The 18,132-nt window shown below is 45.9% G+C and overlaps 1 protein-coding gene across 9 annotated transcripts in view; it reads left to right on the top strand.

Annotated features, from left to right (window-relative positions):
- Positions 1-18,132, top strand: part of LOC139554899 (receptor-type tyrosine-protein phosphatase U-like) — a 297,039-nt gene that overhangs the window by 245,196 nt on the left and 33,711 nt on the right. For 7 of the 9 annotated variants that reach the window (XM_071368154.1, XM_071368152.1, XM_071368149.1 and 4 more), the window contains exons 14-18: positions 279-315; positions 9,538-9,676; positions 11,264-11,293; positions 11,755-11,915; positions 15,943-16,130. In XM_071368154.1, coding sequence (XP_071224255.1) covers positions 279-315; positions 9,538-9,676; positions 11,264-11,293; positions 11,755-11,915; positions 15,943-16,130 — 555 coding nt within the window. The remainder of the gene's footprint in view (positions 1-278; positions 316-9,537; positions 9,677-11,263; positions 11,294-11,754; positions 11,916-15,942; positions 16,131-18,132) is intronic. The other 2 variants (XM_071368151.1, XM_071368156.1) reach the window with 1 other exon arrangement.

Genomic DNA, 18,132 nt, shown 5'->3' with positions numbered 1-18,132 from the left:
CAGAGAACGTTTCATTCACACACCCATTCATTCATTAATTAATTAGCTATTTTGTGCTTTAAAACACAGACAGACAGACAGACAGACAGACAGACAGACAGACAGACAGACAGACAGACAGACAGACAGACAGACAGACAGACAGACAGACAGACAGACAGACAGACAGACAGACAGACAGACAGACAGACACATGCTCTGACACCTGTTCTATGCTTAAAAAATAGATTTTTGGTTGTGGTTATCCCATGCTAATGAACCTCCCATTCTTGTTTCAGGAGACGAGAATTAACTGCATCCGGATTGCCCGTAAAGGTACGTTCAGATTGTTCCATTCTATCTTCTTCGATCTACATCATTGAGAGGCATGCATTGAGAAATAGACTACATAAGAATATTTCCTGGCAAAGCAGTGTTTACATCTTCTATGCTCCATGATGCTTCAGATGCACTCTGATGTGGATGGAAAGCGTCCCTGTCACTCGGAGGGAGAGAGAGAGGGAGAGAGAGAGAGAGGGAGAGAGAGAGGGAGAGGGAGGCCTCCTCTCCCTGCTCTCTTACTCTCTCTCTCTCTTCCTGCGCTCTCTTTGTTATTTGAAGCGTCCTGACATCAAGGGGTCTCTTCTCGACATTGTCTGCTGGCGCTACACACCACCCAGGCAGAGGAGCTGTGGGTGTATGCAGAGAAGAGTTCTCGGCAGGATATTTCTAGTTCCCTTCATTTGGTACGTGACGGTGACAGGGTGGCATGGTGAATGGAGGGAGGAGAAGAGAGGAGAGATTGGTGCTGTTCCTGTGGTAGTGGCAAAGAGAGAGGTTCAGGAGGAAGGGTACACTGGAATTCTCTCTTATTCAATTCAAGGGGCTTTACTGGCAAGGGAAACATATGTTAACATTGCCAAAGCAAGTGAAATAGATAATAAACAAAAGTGAAATAAACAATAAAAATGAACAGTAAACATTACATTCACAGAACTTCCAAAGGAATAAAGATATTTCAAATGTCATGTATTGTCTATATACAGTGTTGTAACGATGTGCAAATAGTTCAAGTTAAAAAAGGGAAAATAAATAAATAAATATGGGTTGTATTTACAATTGTGTTTGTTCTTCACTGGTTGCCCTTTTCTTGTTGCAACAGTTCACAAATCTTGCTGCTGTGATGGCACACTGTGGTATTTCACCCAGTAGATATGGGAGTTTATCAAAATTGGGATGGTTTTCGAATTCTTTGTGGATCTGTGTAATCTGAGGGAAATATGTTTCTCTAATATGGTCATACATTTGGCAGCAGGTTAGGAAGTGCAGCTCAGTTTCCACCTCATTTTGTGGGCAGTGTGCACTTCTCTTGAGAACCAGGTCTGCCTACAGTGACCTTTCTCAATAGCAAGGCTATGCTCACTGAGTCTGTACATAGTCAAAGCTTTCCTTAAGTTTGGGTCAGTCACAGTGGTCAGGTATTCTGCCACTGTGTACTCTCTGTTTAGGGACAAATAGCATTCTAGTTTGCTCAGTTTTTTGTTAATTCTTTCCAATGTGTCAAGTAATTATCTTTTTGTTTTCTCATGATTTGGTTGGGTCTAATTGTATTGCTGTCCTGGGGGTCTGTTTGTGTTTGTGAACAGAGCCCGAGGCCCAGTTTGCTTAGGGGGCTCTTCTCCGGGTTCATCTCTCTGTAGGTGATGGCTTTGTTATGGAAGGTTTGGGAATCACTTCCTTTTAGGTGGCTGTAGAATTTAACGTCTCCTTTCTGGATTTGGATAATTAGCGGGTATCGGCCTAATTCTGCTCTGCATGCATTATTTGGTGTTTTACGTTGTATACGGAGGATACTTTTGCAGAATTCTGCATGCAGAGTCTCAATTTGGTATTTGTCCCATTTTGTGAATTCTTGGTTGGTCACAACCATCAAGGGCAATGGGTTCTGTAACTGATTCAAGTATTTTTGCCAGATCCTAATTGGTATGTTGAATTTTATGTTCCTTTTGGAGGCATAGAAGGCCCTTCTTGCCTTGTCGCTCAGCTCGTTTACAGCTTTGTTGAAGTTACCTGTGGCGCTGATGTTAAGGCCAAGGTATGAATAGTTTTTTGTGTGCTCTAGGGCAACGGTGTCTAGATGGACTTTGTATTTGTGGTCCTGGTGACTGGACCTTTTTTGGAACACCATTATTTTGGTCTTACTGAGATTTACTGTCAGGGCCCAGGTCTGGCTGAATCTGTGCAGAAGATCTAGGTGCTGCTGTAGGTCCTCCTTGGTTGGTGACAGAAGAACCAGATCATCAGCAAACAGTAGACATTTGACTTCAGATTCTAGTAGGGTGAGGCCGGGTGTTGCGGACTGTTCTAATGCCCTCACCAATTCGTTGATATATATGTTGAAGAGGGTGGCGCTTAAGCTGCATCCCTGTCTCACCCCACGGCCCTGTGGAAAGAAATATGTGTGTTTTTTGCTAATTTTAACCACACAGTTGTTTGTGTACATGGATTTTATATTGTCGTATGTTTTTCCCCCAACAATTTGTATAGCAGACCCTCATGCCAAATTGAGTCAAAGGCTTTTTTGAAATCAACAAAGCATGAGAAGACTTTGCCTTTGTTTTGGTTTGTTTGTTTGTCAATTAGGGGGTGCAGGGTGAATATGTGGTCTGTCATATGGATAATTTGGTAAAAAGCCAATTTCACATTTGCTCAGTACATTGCTTTCACTGAGGAAATGTACGATTCTGCTGAGGATTTTCCCAAGATTGCTGTTGATGCATATCCCACTGTAGTTATTGGAGTCAATTTTGTCTCCAATTTGTGGATTGGGGTCATCAGTCCTTAGTTTTCTAATATTGGGGAAGATGCCAGAGCTAATGATGATGTTATAGAGTTTAAGTATAGCCAATTGGAATTTGTTGTCTGTATATTTGATCATTTCATTGAGGATACCATCAACACCACAGGCCTTTTTTGGGTTGGAGGGTTTGTATTTTGTCCTGTAGTTCATTCAATATAATTGGGAGGTCTAGTGGGTTCTGGTAGTCTTTAATAGTTGATTCTAAGATTTATATTTGATCATGTATATGTTTTTGCTGTTTGTTCTTTGTTATAGAGCCAAAAAGAATGGAGAAGTGGTTTACCCATACATCTCCTTTTTGGAAAGATAACTATTCTTGTTGTTGTTTGTTGAGTGTTTTCCAATTTTCCCAGAAGTGGTTAATTATGTTGAGCTGATTTCTGACGTGCTGTTCCTTCTTTTTCCGTAGTGTTTTTCTGTATTGTTTTAGTGATTCACTATAGTGAAGGCGTAGACTCAGGTTTTCTGGTACTCTACTTTTGTATTCTTCATCAAATCATTTGTCATTGTTGTTAATTTTCTTCAGTTTTCTGTATGACATTTTCAATAGGGAAGCTGAGAAGTCAAATATACTGTGTAGATTTTCTTCTGACAAGTTTACACCTTCACTATTACAGTGGAATGTTTTGTCCAGGAAGTTGTCTAAAGGGGATTGAATTTGTTGTTGTCTAATTGTATTTTGGTAAGTTTCCACACGACTTTCCTTCCATCTATAGCATTTCTTAACTTCTTATGGCTGAAGGGGCAGTATTGAGTAGCTTGGATGAAAGGTGCACAGAGGTGCCCAGAGTAAACGGCCTGCTCCTATGTCATAGTTGCTAATATATGCATATTATTATTAGTATTGGATAGAAAACACTCTGAAGTTTCTAAAACTGTTTGAATTATGTATGTGAGTATAACAGAACTCATATGGCAGGCAAAAACCTGAGAAGTTCCACTTCCTGTTTGGATATTTTCTGGGGGTGCCAGATTTTCAACCAAGCTCTCATTGAAAATACAGAGAGATATGGATGGGTTTTCACTTCCTACGGCTTCCACTAGATGTCAATAGTCAATAGAACTGTCACGATCTTCGTCGGGCGAAAGAGAGGAGGACCAAGATGCTGCGTGGTGAGTATGAATTTTAATAGAATACTTGAACAAAACAAAAACAAAAAACCAACAAACAAACGGGGTCTTGGTGGGCAGCTGTCCGCGGTGGCGGCTCTGGCGCGGGATGTGGACCCCACTCCACCATAGTCATTGCCCTCTTCATTGGCCTCTTTAGAGCGGCGACCCTCGCCTCCGACCTTGGACCGAGGACCCTAATAAAAGGCCCCACTGGACTGAGGAGCGCCTCTGGACTGAGGGATTCCTCTGGACTGAGGGGCAGCTCCGGACTGAATGGCAGCTCCGGACTGAGGGGCATTTCCGGACTGAAGGGCGGCTCCGGACTGGCGGGCGGCTCCTGACTGGCGGGCGGCTCTGGCGGCTCCAGACTGACGGGCGGTTCTGGCGGCTCCTGACTGACGGGCGGCTCTGGCGGCTCCTGACTGACTGGCGGCTCAGGACAGACGGGCGGCTCTGGCGGCTCAGGACAGACGGGCGGCTCTGGCGGCGCTGGACAGACGGACGGATCAGGCGGCGCTGGACAGACGGGCGGCTCAGGCGGCGCTGGACAGACGGGCGGCTCAGGCGGCGCTGGACAGGAGGATGGCTCAGGCGGCGCTGGACAGGAGGACGGCTCAGGCGGCGCTAGACAGGAGGACGGCTCAGGCAGCGCTGGACAGACGGGCGGCTCAGGCGGCGCTGGACAGACGGGCGGCTCAGGCGGCGCTGGACAGGAGGGAGACTCAGGCGGCGCTGGGCAGGAGGCAGACTCTGACAGTGCTGGACAGACGTGAGCACCTGGAGGAAGGAAACGGAGAGACAGCCTGGTGCGTGGGGCTGCCACCGGAGATCTGGTACGTGGAGGAGGCACCGGATAGATCGGACCGTGGAGGCTCACTGGAGGTCTCGAGCACCGAGCCTAGGTAGCCTGTTGTGAGAGGGAGCTCATGTGAGAGGGAGCTCCATTCCATCGGTCAATTGAAGTCGATGTAATTCTCCGGTTGGAACGTTATTCAAGATGTATGTTAACAATATTCTAAAGATTGATTCAGTACATCGTTTGACATGTTTCTACTGACTGTAACGGAACTTTTGGACATTTTGTCACGTTATAGTGGACGCGCTTTGAGACTTTGGTTAGTGCGTTTGGTAAACAATTCGAAAGTAGCTAATTGGACATAAATAACGGACATTATCGAACAAATCAAGCATTTATTGTGGACCTGGGATTCCTAGGACTGCATTCTGATGAAGTTCATCAAAGGTAAGGAAACATTTATCATGTATTTTCTGGTTTCTGTTGAGTCCAACATGGTGGCTAATTTGGCTATTGTTCTGAGCTCCGTCTCAGATTATTGCATGGTTTATTTCCGTAAAGTTTTTTTGAAATCTGACACAGCGGTTGCATTAAGGAGAGGTATATCTATAATTCCATGTGTATAACTTGTATTATCATCTACATTTATGATGAGTATTTCTGTTGAAACGATGTGGCTATGCAAAATCACTTGATGTTTTTGCAACTAGTGAATCTAACGCGCCAATGTAAACTCAGATGTTTTGATATAAATATGAACTTTATCAAACAAAACATGCATGTATTGTGTAACATGAAGTCTTATGAGTGTCATCTGATGAAGATAATCAAAGGTTAGTGATTCATTTTATCTCTATTTGTGCTTTTTGTGAAAGCTATCTTTCATTGGAAAAATGGCTGTGCTTATTGTGGTTTTGTGGTGACCTAACATAATCGTTTGTAGTGCTTTCGCTGAAAAGCATGTTTGAAATCGGACACTTTGGTGGGATTAACAACAAGATTACCATTAAAATTATATAAGACACATGAATGTCTGAGGAATTTTAATTATGAGATTTCTGTTGGTTGAATTTGGCGCCCTGCACTTTCACTGGCTGTTGTCATATCGATCCCGGTAGCGGGATGCAGCCATAAGAAGTTGTTTAATATTATTCATTTCCTTTGGTTTTTGATGCCTCATGATTGAGTGTTGCTCTGTTCAAGTAGACTGTGCTTTTGCTGTGGTCTGTGGTCAGTGGGCTGACTGGGAATGCTCTGAGAGACTCTGGGTTAAGGTCAGTGATAAAGTAGTCTACAGTACTACTGCCAAGAGATGAGCTGTAGGTGTACCTACCATAGGAGTCCCCTCGAAGAGTACCATTGACTATGAACATACCCAGCGTGCAACAGAATTGCAGGAGTTGTGACCCATTTTTGTTGGTTTTGTTGACATAGTTGTGTCTAGGGGAGCATATGGGGGAGAGAATGCTGTCACCTCCAGGCAGGTGTTTGTCTCCCTGTGTGCTGAGGGTGTCAGGTTCTTGTTCGGTTCTGGCATTTAGGTCGCCACAGACTAGTACATTTTCCTGGGCCTGGAAATGATTGATTTTACCCTCCAGGATTGGCTGTCTTCATTAAAGTATGTGGATTCTAGTGGGGGGATATAGGTAGCACACAGGACATTTTTCTCTGTTAAGATCATTTACTTTAGAATTTCTAGCCAAATGTAAAATGTTCCTGTTTTGATTAATTTAATAGAGTGAATTGCTCTATACCAAATTAGCATACCCCCTGAGTCCCTTTCCTGTTTCACACCTGGTAGTTTGGTGGATGGGACTACCAGCTCTATGTGACCTAGAGGGCAACCAGTGGGTCCATCTCCTCTATACCGTATTTCTTGTAGGATGACAATGCCTGTATTTCCGATTCCTTTGGTGAAGTCCAGGTTCCTGCTCTTTAGGCCAAAGGCAGATTACCTCAGGTCTTGGATATTCTCTCTCTCTCTCTCTCTCTCTCTCTCTCTCTCTCTCTCTCTCTCTCTCTCTCTCTCTCTCTCTCTCTCTCTCTCTCTCTCTCTCTCTCTCTCTCTCTCTCTCTCTCTCTCTCTCTCTCTCTCTCTCTCTCTCTCACACACTCTCTCACACACTCTTTCTCTTTTTGTCTGTCTGTGTCTGTCTGTCTGCCTGCCTCAAGCTTCCTCTCTCCAGGTTCCTGCTCTTTAGGCCAAAGGCAGATTACCTCAGGTCTTGGATATTCTCTCTCTCTCTCTCTCTCTCTCTCTCTCTCTCTCTCTCTCTCTCTCTCTCTCTCTCTCTCTCACACTCTTTCTCTTTTTGTCTGTCTGTGTCTGTCTGTCTGCCTGCCTCAAGCTTCCTCTCTCGCTCTCTAATTATACAACTTTCCTTTATCTCTCTCCAACACGCCCACACACATGCACACACATAACATTTTCCTCTCACACTATTTTTTTCTCTCTCTCTCTCTTTCTCTCTTGCTCTCTCTCTCTCATTCTGTGACTGCGTAATGAAAGGCTGGGGCTCATGTCAAGCGTAAAGCAGGGAGACAGACAGGGACAGAGACAGGCGGCTACCGCTTAGACGACTAGTGTCACACCTCTGGTGTTCCGGGCCCACGCACACACACCAGCACAATATCTAGTTAATGACACGCTAACGCTGGCAGATGAAGATGAAATGTGTGTCCTCTCCAGCCCTCTACCTTTCTTCACATCCTCCATCCTAATCTTTCTCTCACACACATTCTCTCATATATACATTCGCTATCCTTTTTCTCTCTATCTCTCCACCTCCCCCCCATCCCTCTCTCCCTGCCTCACAACAGCAGAAAGTTATAGTGGTCTAAACTTGTCCATGGAAACGTGCTTCTTACAGCAGGAGTCAGTAAGGACAGAGTGAAACATCTGTGCACATGCCGCACGCACGCACGCACACACGCACGCACGCGCAATCACACACACACACACACACACACACACACACACACACACACACACACACACACACACACACACACACACACACACACACACACACACACACACACACACACACACACACACACACACACACACATTAGTAAAGTGGACTTGGAGGCCAGAGAGAGAGCCAGCTAGCCAGTAGAGCTAGAATCATCTGCAATCAACATTTCTGCAGGCCACACTCTGTTTCCTGAACAGGCTTTTAAGGCTCAGGCAAAATTACCCCCCTTGCAGACAAAATAGCATGCCTTACTGGGAGGGAGAGAAGAAAACATGGATACTGTTCAAATTGGTTGTGCTGCAGCTAACTGGTAGAGCGAGAGAGAGAGATTTTTTAAAATAGTAAGTGAGCTGAAAGAGAGAGGACCACATCCAGTTGAAGGGTTAGAAGAAGGAGGGATGGTGAAAAGAGGTGGATAATTGGTTTTAGCTTCGTGCCTCCAGTGATAGACCATTTCATTCACCCTCCTTTTTGTTTACCCATCGGAGAGAAGACTTTTAATTAAGCGTATGCTCACAGGGGTTCAGGATCTTAATTCTCAACCAATTCTGTTTCTAGTCGGCAATAAACACTTCTGGAAAGCGACACCATGGGAGCTCCAAATTCATCATGGGAGAGATTTCAAGCTGTTGTTATAGCTCTGATGGAAATGTAGAGGCACAGCGAACACGGTGAGACTGTGACATTAGTGCATAGAAAATGGCTGACTGAATGAACTTCCAGCTAGCTATTAGCTGATGTAACTGGTGTGTTTTCTTAACACATGTAGGCAAAGTCTGTCCAGCTGTCCACACTGGCTACACCAATTGTGACTGGTTAGTTAGCGGCTTAAAAGCTTCCGCCTTATCCAAGCCTGTTACCTATCATGAAACATAGTCAGGGACAAAGCCAGAGCTTATTTACTCTACCATACTCTCTCTCTTCCTCTCTCTCCATATCTCCCTCCCCCTCTCTCCCTCCTCTCTCTCCATATCTCCCTCCCCCTCTCTCCCTCCTCTCTCTCCATATCCCCCCCCCTCTCTCCCTCCTCTCTCTCCATATCTCCCTCCTCTCTCTCTCCATATCTCCCTCCTCTCTCTCTCCATATCTCCCTCCTCTCTCTCTCCATATCTCCCTCCCCCTCTCTCCCTCCTCTCTCTCCATATTTCCCTCCCCCCCTCTCCCTCCTCTCTCTCCATATCCCCCCCTCTCTCCCTCCTCTCTCTCCATATCTCCCTCCTCTCTCTCTCCATATCTCCCTCCCCCCACTCTCCCTCTCTCCCTTCCTCCCCTCTGCCAGTGTATTCATCCAGGTGGATATAATACCCAATGTGAGAGGGATAATAACCTGATTTTACTCTGATAACCTGGCTCACCGTGCCTTCCCGTCTCTCAGACTACCACAATACCCCTGGGCCTCCTTTGGGATTAACAGAAAAAAATAGAACTAGACTATAGCCTTCCATCTCTAACTCCTGATATTTTGATCTCTGATCATCATCGGTATAATTGGTTGTTTTTGTGGTTGTCTGCCTTTTCTACAGGATGCTTAGGCTTCTGTGTGGTCTAGTGTAGGGACTAGGGAGAGGAATCTAACTAGGTTGGCCCTTTGTTGGAGTATCATCGCCCGAACCATGAGTTCTTAAGAGCTAATGCCTAGGCCTTTGCTCAGCAAGCTACTACAGTCTTGTAGCATACAGAAGACTATCACTCTAACTTGTCTCTCCCCCTCGTGTCTCTCCCCTGTAGCTGCCTCTAAAGACCATAAGAGGATCCTGGATGAATCTTAGGCTTTACTTCAACGGGCTAACAGTCTTCTCTTTACCCTGTAGCTGCCTGTAAGGACCATAAGAGGGCCCTGGAGGTGTCACAACATGCAGAGGACATGGGTCTGATCCTGGGGGCCTGTGCTGGCGGACTGGTGGTCCTCATTCTGCTGCTGGGGGCCATCGTCATCATCATCAAGAAGGGGTGAGTGGAGGGTCGTGTGTGTGTAAAGGTGATTGTGATTGTGATCATTGAGGTGATCCAGAAAGGGGCCTATCTTTGACTGTCTCTTAGCTGCCTGTCACAAACTGCCATGTGACTAACTATGTCCTATTAGGGAAGGTATTTCTCCATCACATCTTGGCAGGCTTAGTCCAACTCAATTCAATAGGGAGTTAGGTAGGTAATGGAGAGTATATTACTTCCAGAAGTACACACATGGCTGGGTATTATTTGTGAGATGCTGTGCAGTTATAGTTGCCAAGCTTTTGCGTAGAACTCATTTTTTAATTTCAAGGTCTGTTGTCTATTGGCTGCACACACACCTAGGAATGAAACTCTAATATTCACTCCAGCATCACCAGGACATACTGCTTGGCAGTAGCGTACTCTCCTCCTTCCCTCTCTTCTCCTCCTTTACTCCTCCTCTCTCCCCCTTACCTCTTCTCCTCTGACGTTATATTGGGAGAATAACACTCAGTCTGTAATATTTCATCAAGGGCCCTTTCAAGCCATTGCCCTTTCAAGTCAAAGCAGATATAATAGCAGCATCTGGGTTGGTGTGCAGTGCTCTGTGAACACGGTGCCTGTGGCTGAGCCATTAATTGGAGAGGAGGGTTGTTGTTGCCTTTCAGATAGAATTACCACCTCAGGTTTTCTCATGATGAAGGGAGAGGAGCTGGGATGCACTTCAGAGAAGCAGGGTTGGACGTCACAGGGAGAAGTGTGATAGAGACAGAAACCACCAGTAGAGCGTTGAGCTAACTGTACCTTGGTTGACAGCTGTATGTGTACCTGTGCTCCCTGACATATTATTCAGTTAAGTGATAAGCAATCTATTTAGCTAGGAACCCAGTCAATGTCACAGTTGTGCTATATTTTATCTGCTGCATGGTCGCTTGCCTTGCCTCCATAAACATACAGGTAACTGCCAACATAAAGTGTCTTATTAGGGCATTGGGCCACCACAAGCCAAAACAGCTTCAATGTGCCTTGGCATAGATTCTACAAGTGTCTGGGACTCTATTGGAGGGATGCGGCACCATTCTTCCACGAGAAATTCCATAATTTGGTGTTTTGTTGATGGTGGTGGAAAACGCTGTCTCAAGCGCCGCTCCAAAATCTCTGACAAGTGTTAGATTGGGTTGAGATCTGGTGACAGAGACGGCCATGGCATATGGTTTACATTGTTTTCATGATCAAACCATTCAGTGACCACTCGTGCCCTGTGGATGGGGGCATTGTCATCCTATGGGGGCATAGCCATGGTAGCCAAAATAATGGCCTGCCCAGCATTTTTATACATGATCCTAAGCATGATGGGATGTTAATTGCTTAATTAACTCAGGAACCACACCTGTGTGGAAGCACCTGCTTTTAATATACTTTGTATCCCTCATTTACTACTGTTTTCATTATTTACCTGTACATTTCAACATTTTTATTTTGCCTTGCTGAAGGCCACCTCACTAACCATGGCCCCACCTCTCACGTCTCTTTGTTTTCTTTCTCTTCACTCTCTCTCTCTCTCTCTCCTCCTCTTTCTTCTCCTCCTTTCTCCATGCTAATCAGAAGGGACTTCTATTCTTACTCATACTACCCGTAAGTGACTCCTCTCTAGTCTCTCCCTCCATCTTTTCCTTACGCCGCAATCTTCACCTGCTTGCCCTCTGTAGTCCTGGAAGATGACACTTATAGGAGATAAGCGTCTCCTCCACCTCATCCTCTATATACCTCTCCAGTCTATTCTCTCTCTCTCTCTCTCTGGGCCTGCTACTATCACCAAATATTCCTTTATCTCCCTCGCCTCGATTTAATCTCGTATTTTTCCCCTTTCTTCCAATTTCTCAACTCCTTGACCTCAACCCCCCTCTTTCCACTCATTTCCCCTCTCTTTGCTATTTCCTTATTTTGATCTCTCTCTTATTCTTCTCTCCTTTTTATATCTCCTCTCCTCTCCTCTCCTCTCCTCTCCTCTCCTCTCCTCTCCTCTCCTCTCCTCTCCTCTCCTCTCCTCTCCTCTCCTCTCCTCTCCTCTCCTCTCCTCTCTTTGCTCTGTGCAGCAGGAAGAAGGTAGCGCTGAACAAGGCAGCCATGTCGTACCGTCAGGAGAAGACCAGGAAGCTAGGTTCTCTGGACTGCAGCATGACAGAGCAGAGCACCCTGCAGCAGGATGGGCGCACTGCTAACTCCTTCATGGACGCCCACACCTGCAACACACGGAGTAAGAACCAAGAACACCCCGAGCCCTAAGAGAGACAGAGAGTACAGCAAAGAGTACACTAGTCTGTACGCTAACCCTGTACCTCCGAGAGAGAGCGAGAGAGGCTGAAGGAGAGCACAATCCACTGATCCTTTACAGAGGCAGATGCTCTACTCCCTGCACCACAGAAGTCTGGCCAGTAGAACACTCAACTACACCCTGCTACAAGTACACTCTGTAGGCTACAGTCTTTTCCCTCTCTACACACACTGTCAACTACAACAAGTACACTCTCTAGGCAACAGTCTGTCCTGTATACACACACTGCTAAGAGAAGTACCATCTTCAGTTTCTCAGGCTTTCTGTTTACTTCGCAAATCAAACCAAACTTCATTTGTCACATGCACCGAATACAACAAGTGTAGACCTTACTGTGAAATGCTTACTTACAAGCCCTTAACAAACGGTGCAGTTCAAGAAGAGTTCATATTAACCAAATAAACTCAAGTAAAAATTATAAAAAGTAACACAATAAAATAAGAATAACGAGGCTATATACATGGGGTACCGGTTAGTTGAGGTAATTTGTACACGTATGTAAGGGTGAAGTGACATAGATAGTAAACAGTGAGTGGTAGCAGTGTGCAAAACAAATCGGGGAAGGGGGGGGGGGGTCAATGTAAATAGTCCAGTGGCCATTTGATGAATTGTTCAGTAGTCTTATGGCTTGGGGGTTGAAGCTGTTAAGGAGCCTTTTGGTCCTTGGTGCACCAGTACCGCTTGCCGTGCGGTAGCAGAGAAAACAGTCCATGACTGGGGTTGCTGGAGTCTCTGAAAATGTTAGGGGCTTTCCTCTGACACCGCCTAATTTATAGGTCCTGGATGGCAGGAAGCTTGGCCCCAGTGATGTACTAGGTCGTACACACTACCCTCTGTAGCGCATTACGGTCAGAAGCCGAGCAGTTGCCATACCAGGCGGTGATACAACCGGTCAGGATGCTCTCGATGGTGCAGCTGTAGAACTTTTTGAGGATCTGGGGACCATGCCAAATATTTTCAGTCTCCTGAGGGGAAAAAAGTTTTGTCGTGCCCTCTTCACGACTGTCTTGCTGTGTTTGAACCATGATAGTTCGTTGGTGATGTGGACACCGAGGAACTTGAAACTCTCGATCCGCTCCACTACAGCCCCATCAATGTTAATGGTGGCCTGTTTGGCCTTCCTTTATCTGTAGTCCACGATCAGCTCCTTTGTCTTGCTCACATTGAGGGAGAGGTTGTTGTCCTGGCACCACACTGCCAATTCTTTGACCTCCTCCCTATAAGCTGTCTCATCGTTGTCGGTGATCAGGCCTACCACTGTTGTGTCATCAGCAAACTTAATGATGGTGTTGGAGTCGTGTTTGGCCACGCAGTCGTGGGTGAACAAGGAGTACAGGATGGGACTAAGTACACACCCCTGAGGGGCCCCAGCCTTGAGTATCAGTGTGGCAGACGTGTTGTTGCTTATCCTTACCACCTGGGGGTGGCCCGTCAGGAAGTCCAGGATCCAGTTGCAGAGGGAGGTGTTTAGTCCCAGGGTTCTTAGCTTAGTGATGAGCTGCGTGGGCACTATGGTGTTGAACGCTGAGCTGTAGTCAATGAACAGCATTCTCACACAGGTGTTCCTTTTGCCCAGGTGGGAAAGGGCATTGTGGAGTGCGAGTGAGATTGCGTCATCTGTGGATCTGTTTGGGCGGTATGCAAATTGGAGTGGGTCTAGGGTATCCGGGAGGATGCTGTTTATGTGAGCCTTGACTAGCCTTTCAAAGCTCTTCATGGCTACCGACGTGAGTGCTACGTTGCGGTAATCAGTTGGGCAAGTGACCTTTGCTTCCTTGGGCACAAGGACTATGGTGGTCTTCTTGAAACATGTAGGTATTACGGACTCGGTCAGGGAGAGGTTAAAAATGTCAGTGAAGACACTTGCCAGTTGGTCCGCGCATGCTTTGAGTACACGTCCTTGTAATCCGTCTGGCCCCGCGGCTTTGTGAATGTTGATCTGTTTAAAAGTATTGCTCACATCGGCTACCGAGAGCGTTATCACACAGTCATCCAGAACTGCTGGTGCTCTCATGTATGCTTCAGTGGTGCTTGCCTTGAAGCGAGCATAAAAGGCATTTAGCTCGTCTGGTAGGCTCGCGTCACTGGAAAGCTCGCATCTGGGTTTCCTTTGTAGTCCATAATAGTTTTCAAGCCCTACCACATCCGCCGAGCGTCAGAGCCGATGTAGTACAGCTTGTTTGATTGTTCATCTGAGTGCATAGCGCGATTTCTTATAAGCGTCCGGATTAGTGGCACTCTCCTTGAAAGTGGCAGCTTTAGCCTTTAGCTCGATGCGGATGTTGCCTGTAATCCATGGCTTCTGGTTGGGATATGTACGTACGTTCACAGTTAGGATGACGTCGTCGATGCACTTATTAATGAAGCCAATGACTGAGGTGGTATACTCCTCAATGCCATTGGATGAATTTTGGAACATATTCCATTCTTTGCTAGCAAAACAGTCCTGTAGCACAGCATCCGCGTTGTCTGCCACGTTCGTATTGAGCGAGTCACTGGTAATGCCTGCTTTAGTTTTAGCTTGTAAGAAGGAATCAGGAGGGGAGATGTATGGTCAGATTTGCCAAATGGAGGGCGGGGGAGAGCTTTGTATACATCTCTGTGTGTGGAGTACAGGTGGTCTAGAGTTTTTTTCCCTCTCGTTGCACACGTAACATGCTGGTGAAAATGTTGTAAAACTGATTTAAGTTTGCCTGCAATAAAATCCCCGGCCACTAGGAGTGCCACTTCTGGATGAGCATTTTCTTGTTTCCTTATGGTCTTATAGAGTTGGTTGAGTGTGGTCGTAGTGCTAGCATTGGTCTGTGGTGGTAAATAGACAGCTACGAATAATATAGATGACAACTCTCTTGGTAGATAGTGTGGTCTACAGCTTATCAAAAGCTACTCTACCTCAGGCAAGCAATACCTCGAGACTTCATTATTATTAGACACTGCGCACCAGCTGTTATTGGCAAATAGACACACACCCCACCCCTCCTCTTACCAGACGTAGCTTCTCTGTTCTGGCGGTGCATGGAAAATCCCACCAGCTCAATATTTTCCGCGTCGTCGTTCAGCCACGACTCTGTGAAACATAAGATATTACAGTTTTAAATGTCCCGTTGGTAGGATAATCTTAATAGTAGGTCATCAATTTAATTTTTATTTTTATATTGCACGTTAGCCAATAGAATGGATGGCAGTGGGAGTTTACTCGCAAGCCTACAGATTCTTAGAAAGCAGCCCGACCTGCGCCCCCTTTTTCTCCGTCTTTTCTTCATGCAAGTGTCGGGGATTTGGGCCTGTTGCCGGGAAAGCAGTATATCCTTCTCGTCGGACACGCTAAAGGAAAAAGCTTCTTCCAGTTCGAGTTGAGTAATCGCTTTTCTGATGTCCAGAAGTTATTTTCGGTCATAAGAGACGGTAGCAGCAACATTATGTACAAAATAAGTAAAAAAACAAGTTACAAACAACGTATAAAAACTAACAAAATAGCACAGTTGGTTAGGAGCATGTAAAACGTCAGCCATCTTCTTCGGCGCCATCTTAGAGTTTCTCTGTCAATATCCATCTCATTCTCTCAGTCCTTCAGATTGCTTTTATCAATATACACTATTTTCCTTCTCTCTCTCTCTCTCTCTCTCTCTCTCTCTCTTCTCAAATGACCTCTTTCAATAAAAATATTCCACCGTACCCGTCAATATGTACATACAATATGTCTTCATTGTGATACCGGCTCTTCCTTGATCTGTCAGTTGAGTGGGTGTTGTGTTGAGCAGGTGGAGGTTGACCCTCAGAACATGTAGCCACTAATACTGGCACTTATATAACATATGTAATGCTGTGTAATGGTTAACGTGTCTGTGTGTATCTTTGTGTCCATCTTTGTGTCTGTGGTTGTGTATCCATCTTTGTGCGTGTGTATGTGCTTGCGTGCCATGCTCATGCATGTGTATGTCTCCTCTAGATGAACAGAGGAGTTCAGTGAACGAGTCCAGCAGCCTGTTGGGTGGTTCACCTCGACGCCACTGTCGTAGGAAGAGCTCTCCGTACCACACAGGTCAACTTCACCCCGCGGTCAGGGTGGCAGACCTCCTCCAACACATCAACCAGATGAAGACTGGGGAGGGATACGGCTTCAAACAGGAGTATGAGGTGAGAGGGAGGGAGGGAGGGGGAGAGGGGAGAGAGAGAGAGAGAATGTGGGCATAGCATCCTTTGGGATTTAATGATGCAATTTTGGAGGCAGAAGGCATTTTAATACAGTTTCTCATCTCTGAGTCCAATGGCTTATGTGTTCAGCAGGTTGGTGCTGGAAGCGTGTTTTAATAAGCAGCAGTCAATGTAAACCTCCAGTAGCTGTTTGATACCATCTCTCAATGTAAAGCTATTTTATTCTGCTCATCTCTCTTTCAGATCCTTTTCTGTTTCTACCAAGAGTATATTAATTAAATGGCTTTCAAGTAACTTTTTTTTCATTCTATTTGTGATTTACTACAAAGTCCCTCTATTCGCCCAGTAGCATTTAGCTTGTATTTGTACCGGAATCCAAACCTCCAGGATTCCAGATGCGCTTTTCGATTCATTAATCCCACCCCCCGAGGGCCCAACAAATTCCCCCTCCTAAAATCAATACCGTGGTCGCTTTTTCACTCTTCCATCGCTTTTCCGCTCCTCCCGTCTCGCTCCCTCCATCGCTCCCTAGTCTGTCGCCTGGAGAAATAAAGGAGATGGAGAGATCAGTGTGCGACTGGGGTGTTTGTGTGTGTGTGCGCATACGTGCGTGTGATGTGTGTATCAGTGTGATACTGGCTGTAGGACTTCATAACCCTTATTTCCCACTGGGCTGCCGAGGTGGCCATTGATCATGCATGCTGCAAAGGACTGTGGGAGTTTTTAAATGGCACTACAGGGTTTCTGGACCGGCGCTACAGGATTTCTGGACTGTCTCAGGTAGAACGAGGCTGATGTCAGATAGCCATAACCAGATTACAACCAACTGGTTAGACTGTCAGGTTAGATCCAATTCTCTTGACTATCTTCAGGGCTTCAACCCAGCAGGCAAAACTGGTTGAAAGGATGTCATTACAAACCAGAGCTCTAAACCCAACAGTGCAGTAATCAATATCAGTGTAGTACTATTAAATAATATAAGGTAGAACAAAAACACACAGGAAATTGAAATAATAACAATAGAAAGTAAGAAGCTATACACAGGGTCAGTTCCAATACCATATTTACAATGTGCAAGGATACTGGATCGATATAGGTATATATGTATTGGGGTAAGGTGACTAGGCATGAGGATTGATGATTAACAGAGTAGCAGCATCATGAAAGAAGATTGTATGTGGGTGTGTGTATAGTCCATTTAAATGTGTGTGCATGTTATGTGTGTGTTGGAGTGTCAGTGTATGTGAGTGCGCATAGAGGCAGTGCAAAGTTGTCTTGTGGCTTGGGGATGGAAACTGTTCAGGAGTGTTTTGGTGTCAGACTTGATGCACTGGTACCGCTTGCCGTGCGGAAGCAGAGAGTCTATGGCTTGGGTGGCTGGAGTCTTTAACGATTCTCCTGGCCTTCTTTCCACACCACCTGATATAATGGTCCTGTATGACAGGGAGCTGGGCCCCAGTGATGTACTGGGCTGTCCGCACCACCCTCTGTAGCACCATGCGATCGAGGGCGGTGCTATTGCCACACCAAGCAGTGATGCAGTTAATCAAGATGCTCTCAATGATGTATCTGTACAACTTTTTGAGGATTTGAGTGCCCATGCCAAACCTTTTCAACCTCCTGAGGTGGAAGAGGCACTGTCGCGCTGTGTTGACCATTTTAAGTCCATAGTGATTTGGACCCTGATGAATGACCCGTTCCACTGCAGTCCTGTCAATGTGGATGGGGGCGTGCTCGCCACCCCATTTGCTGTAGTCCACGATCAGCTCCTTGGTCTTACTGATGTTGAAGGACAGGTTGTTGTCCCGGCACTACACTGCCAAGTCACTGTCCTCCCTGTAGGCTGTCTCATCGTCGCCGGTGATCAGACCTACCACCGGCGTGTCGTCAGCAAGCTTAATGATGGTGTTGGAGTCATGCGTGGCTTCAGGGGAGATAAAGAACATTGCTAGAAGAAAAGAGAATTCCATTCTGACGATCAGCA

The sequence above is a fragment of the Salvelinus alpinus genome, chromosome 26, assembly GCF_045679555.1.
Source record: "Salvelinus alpinus chromosome 26, SLU_Salpinus.1, whole genome shotgun sequence".
NCBI lineage: Eukaryota > Metazoa > Chordata > Actinopteri > Salmoniformes > Salmonidae > Salvelinus > Salvelinus alpinus.
Note: the sequence above shows the minus strand (reverse complement) of the source record. Positions and strands in the feature narration are given on the sequence as shown.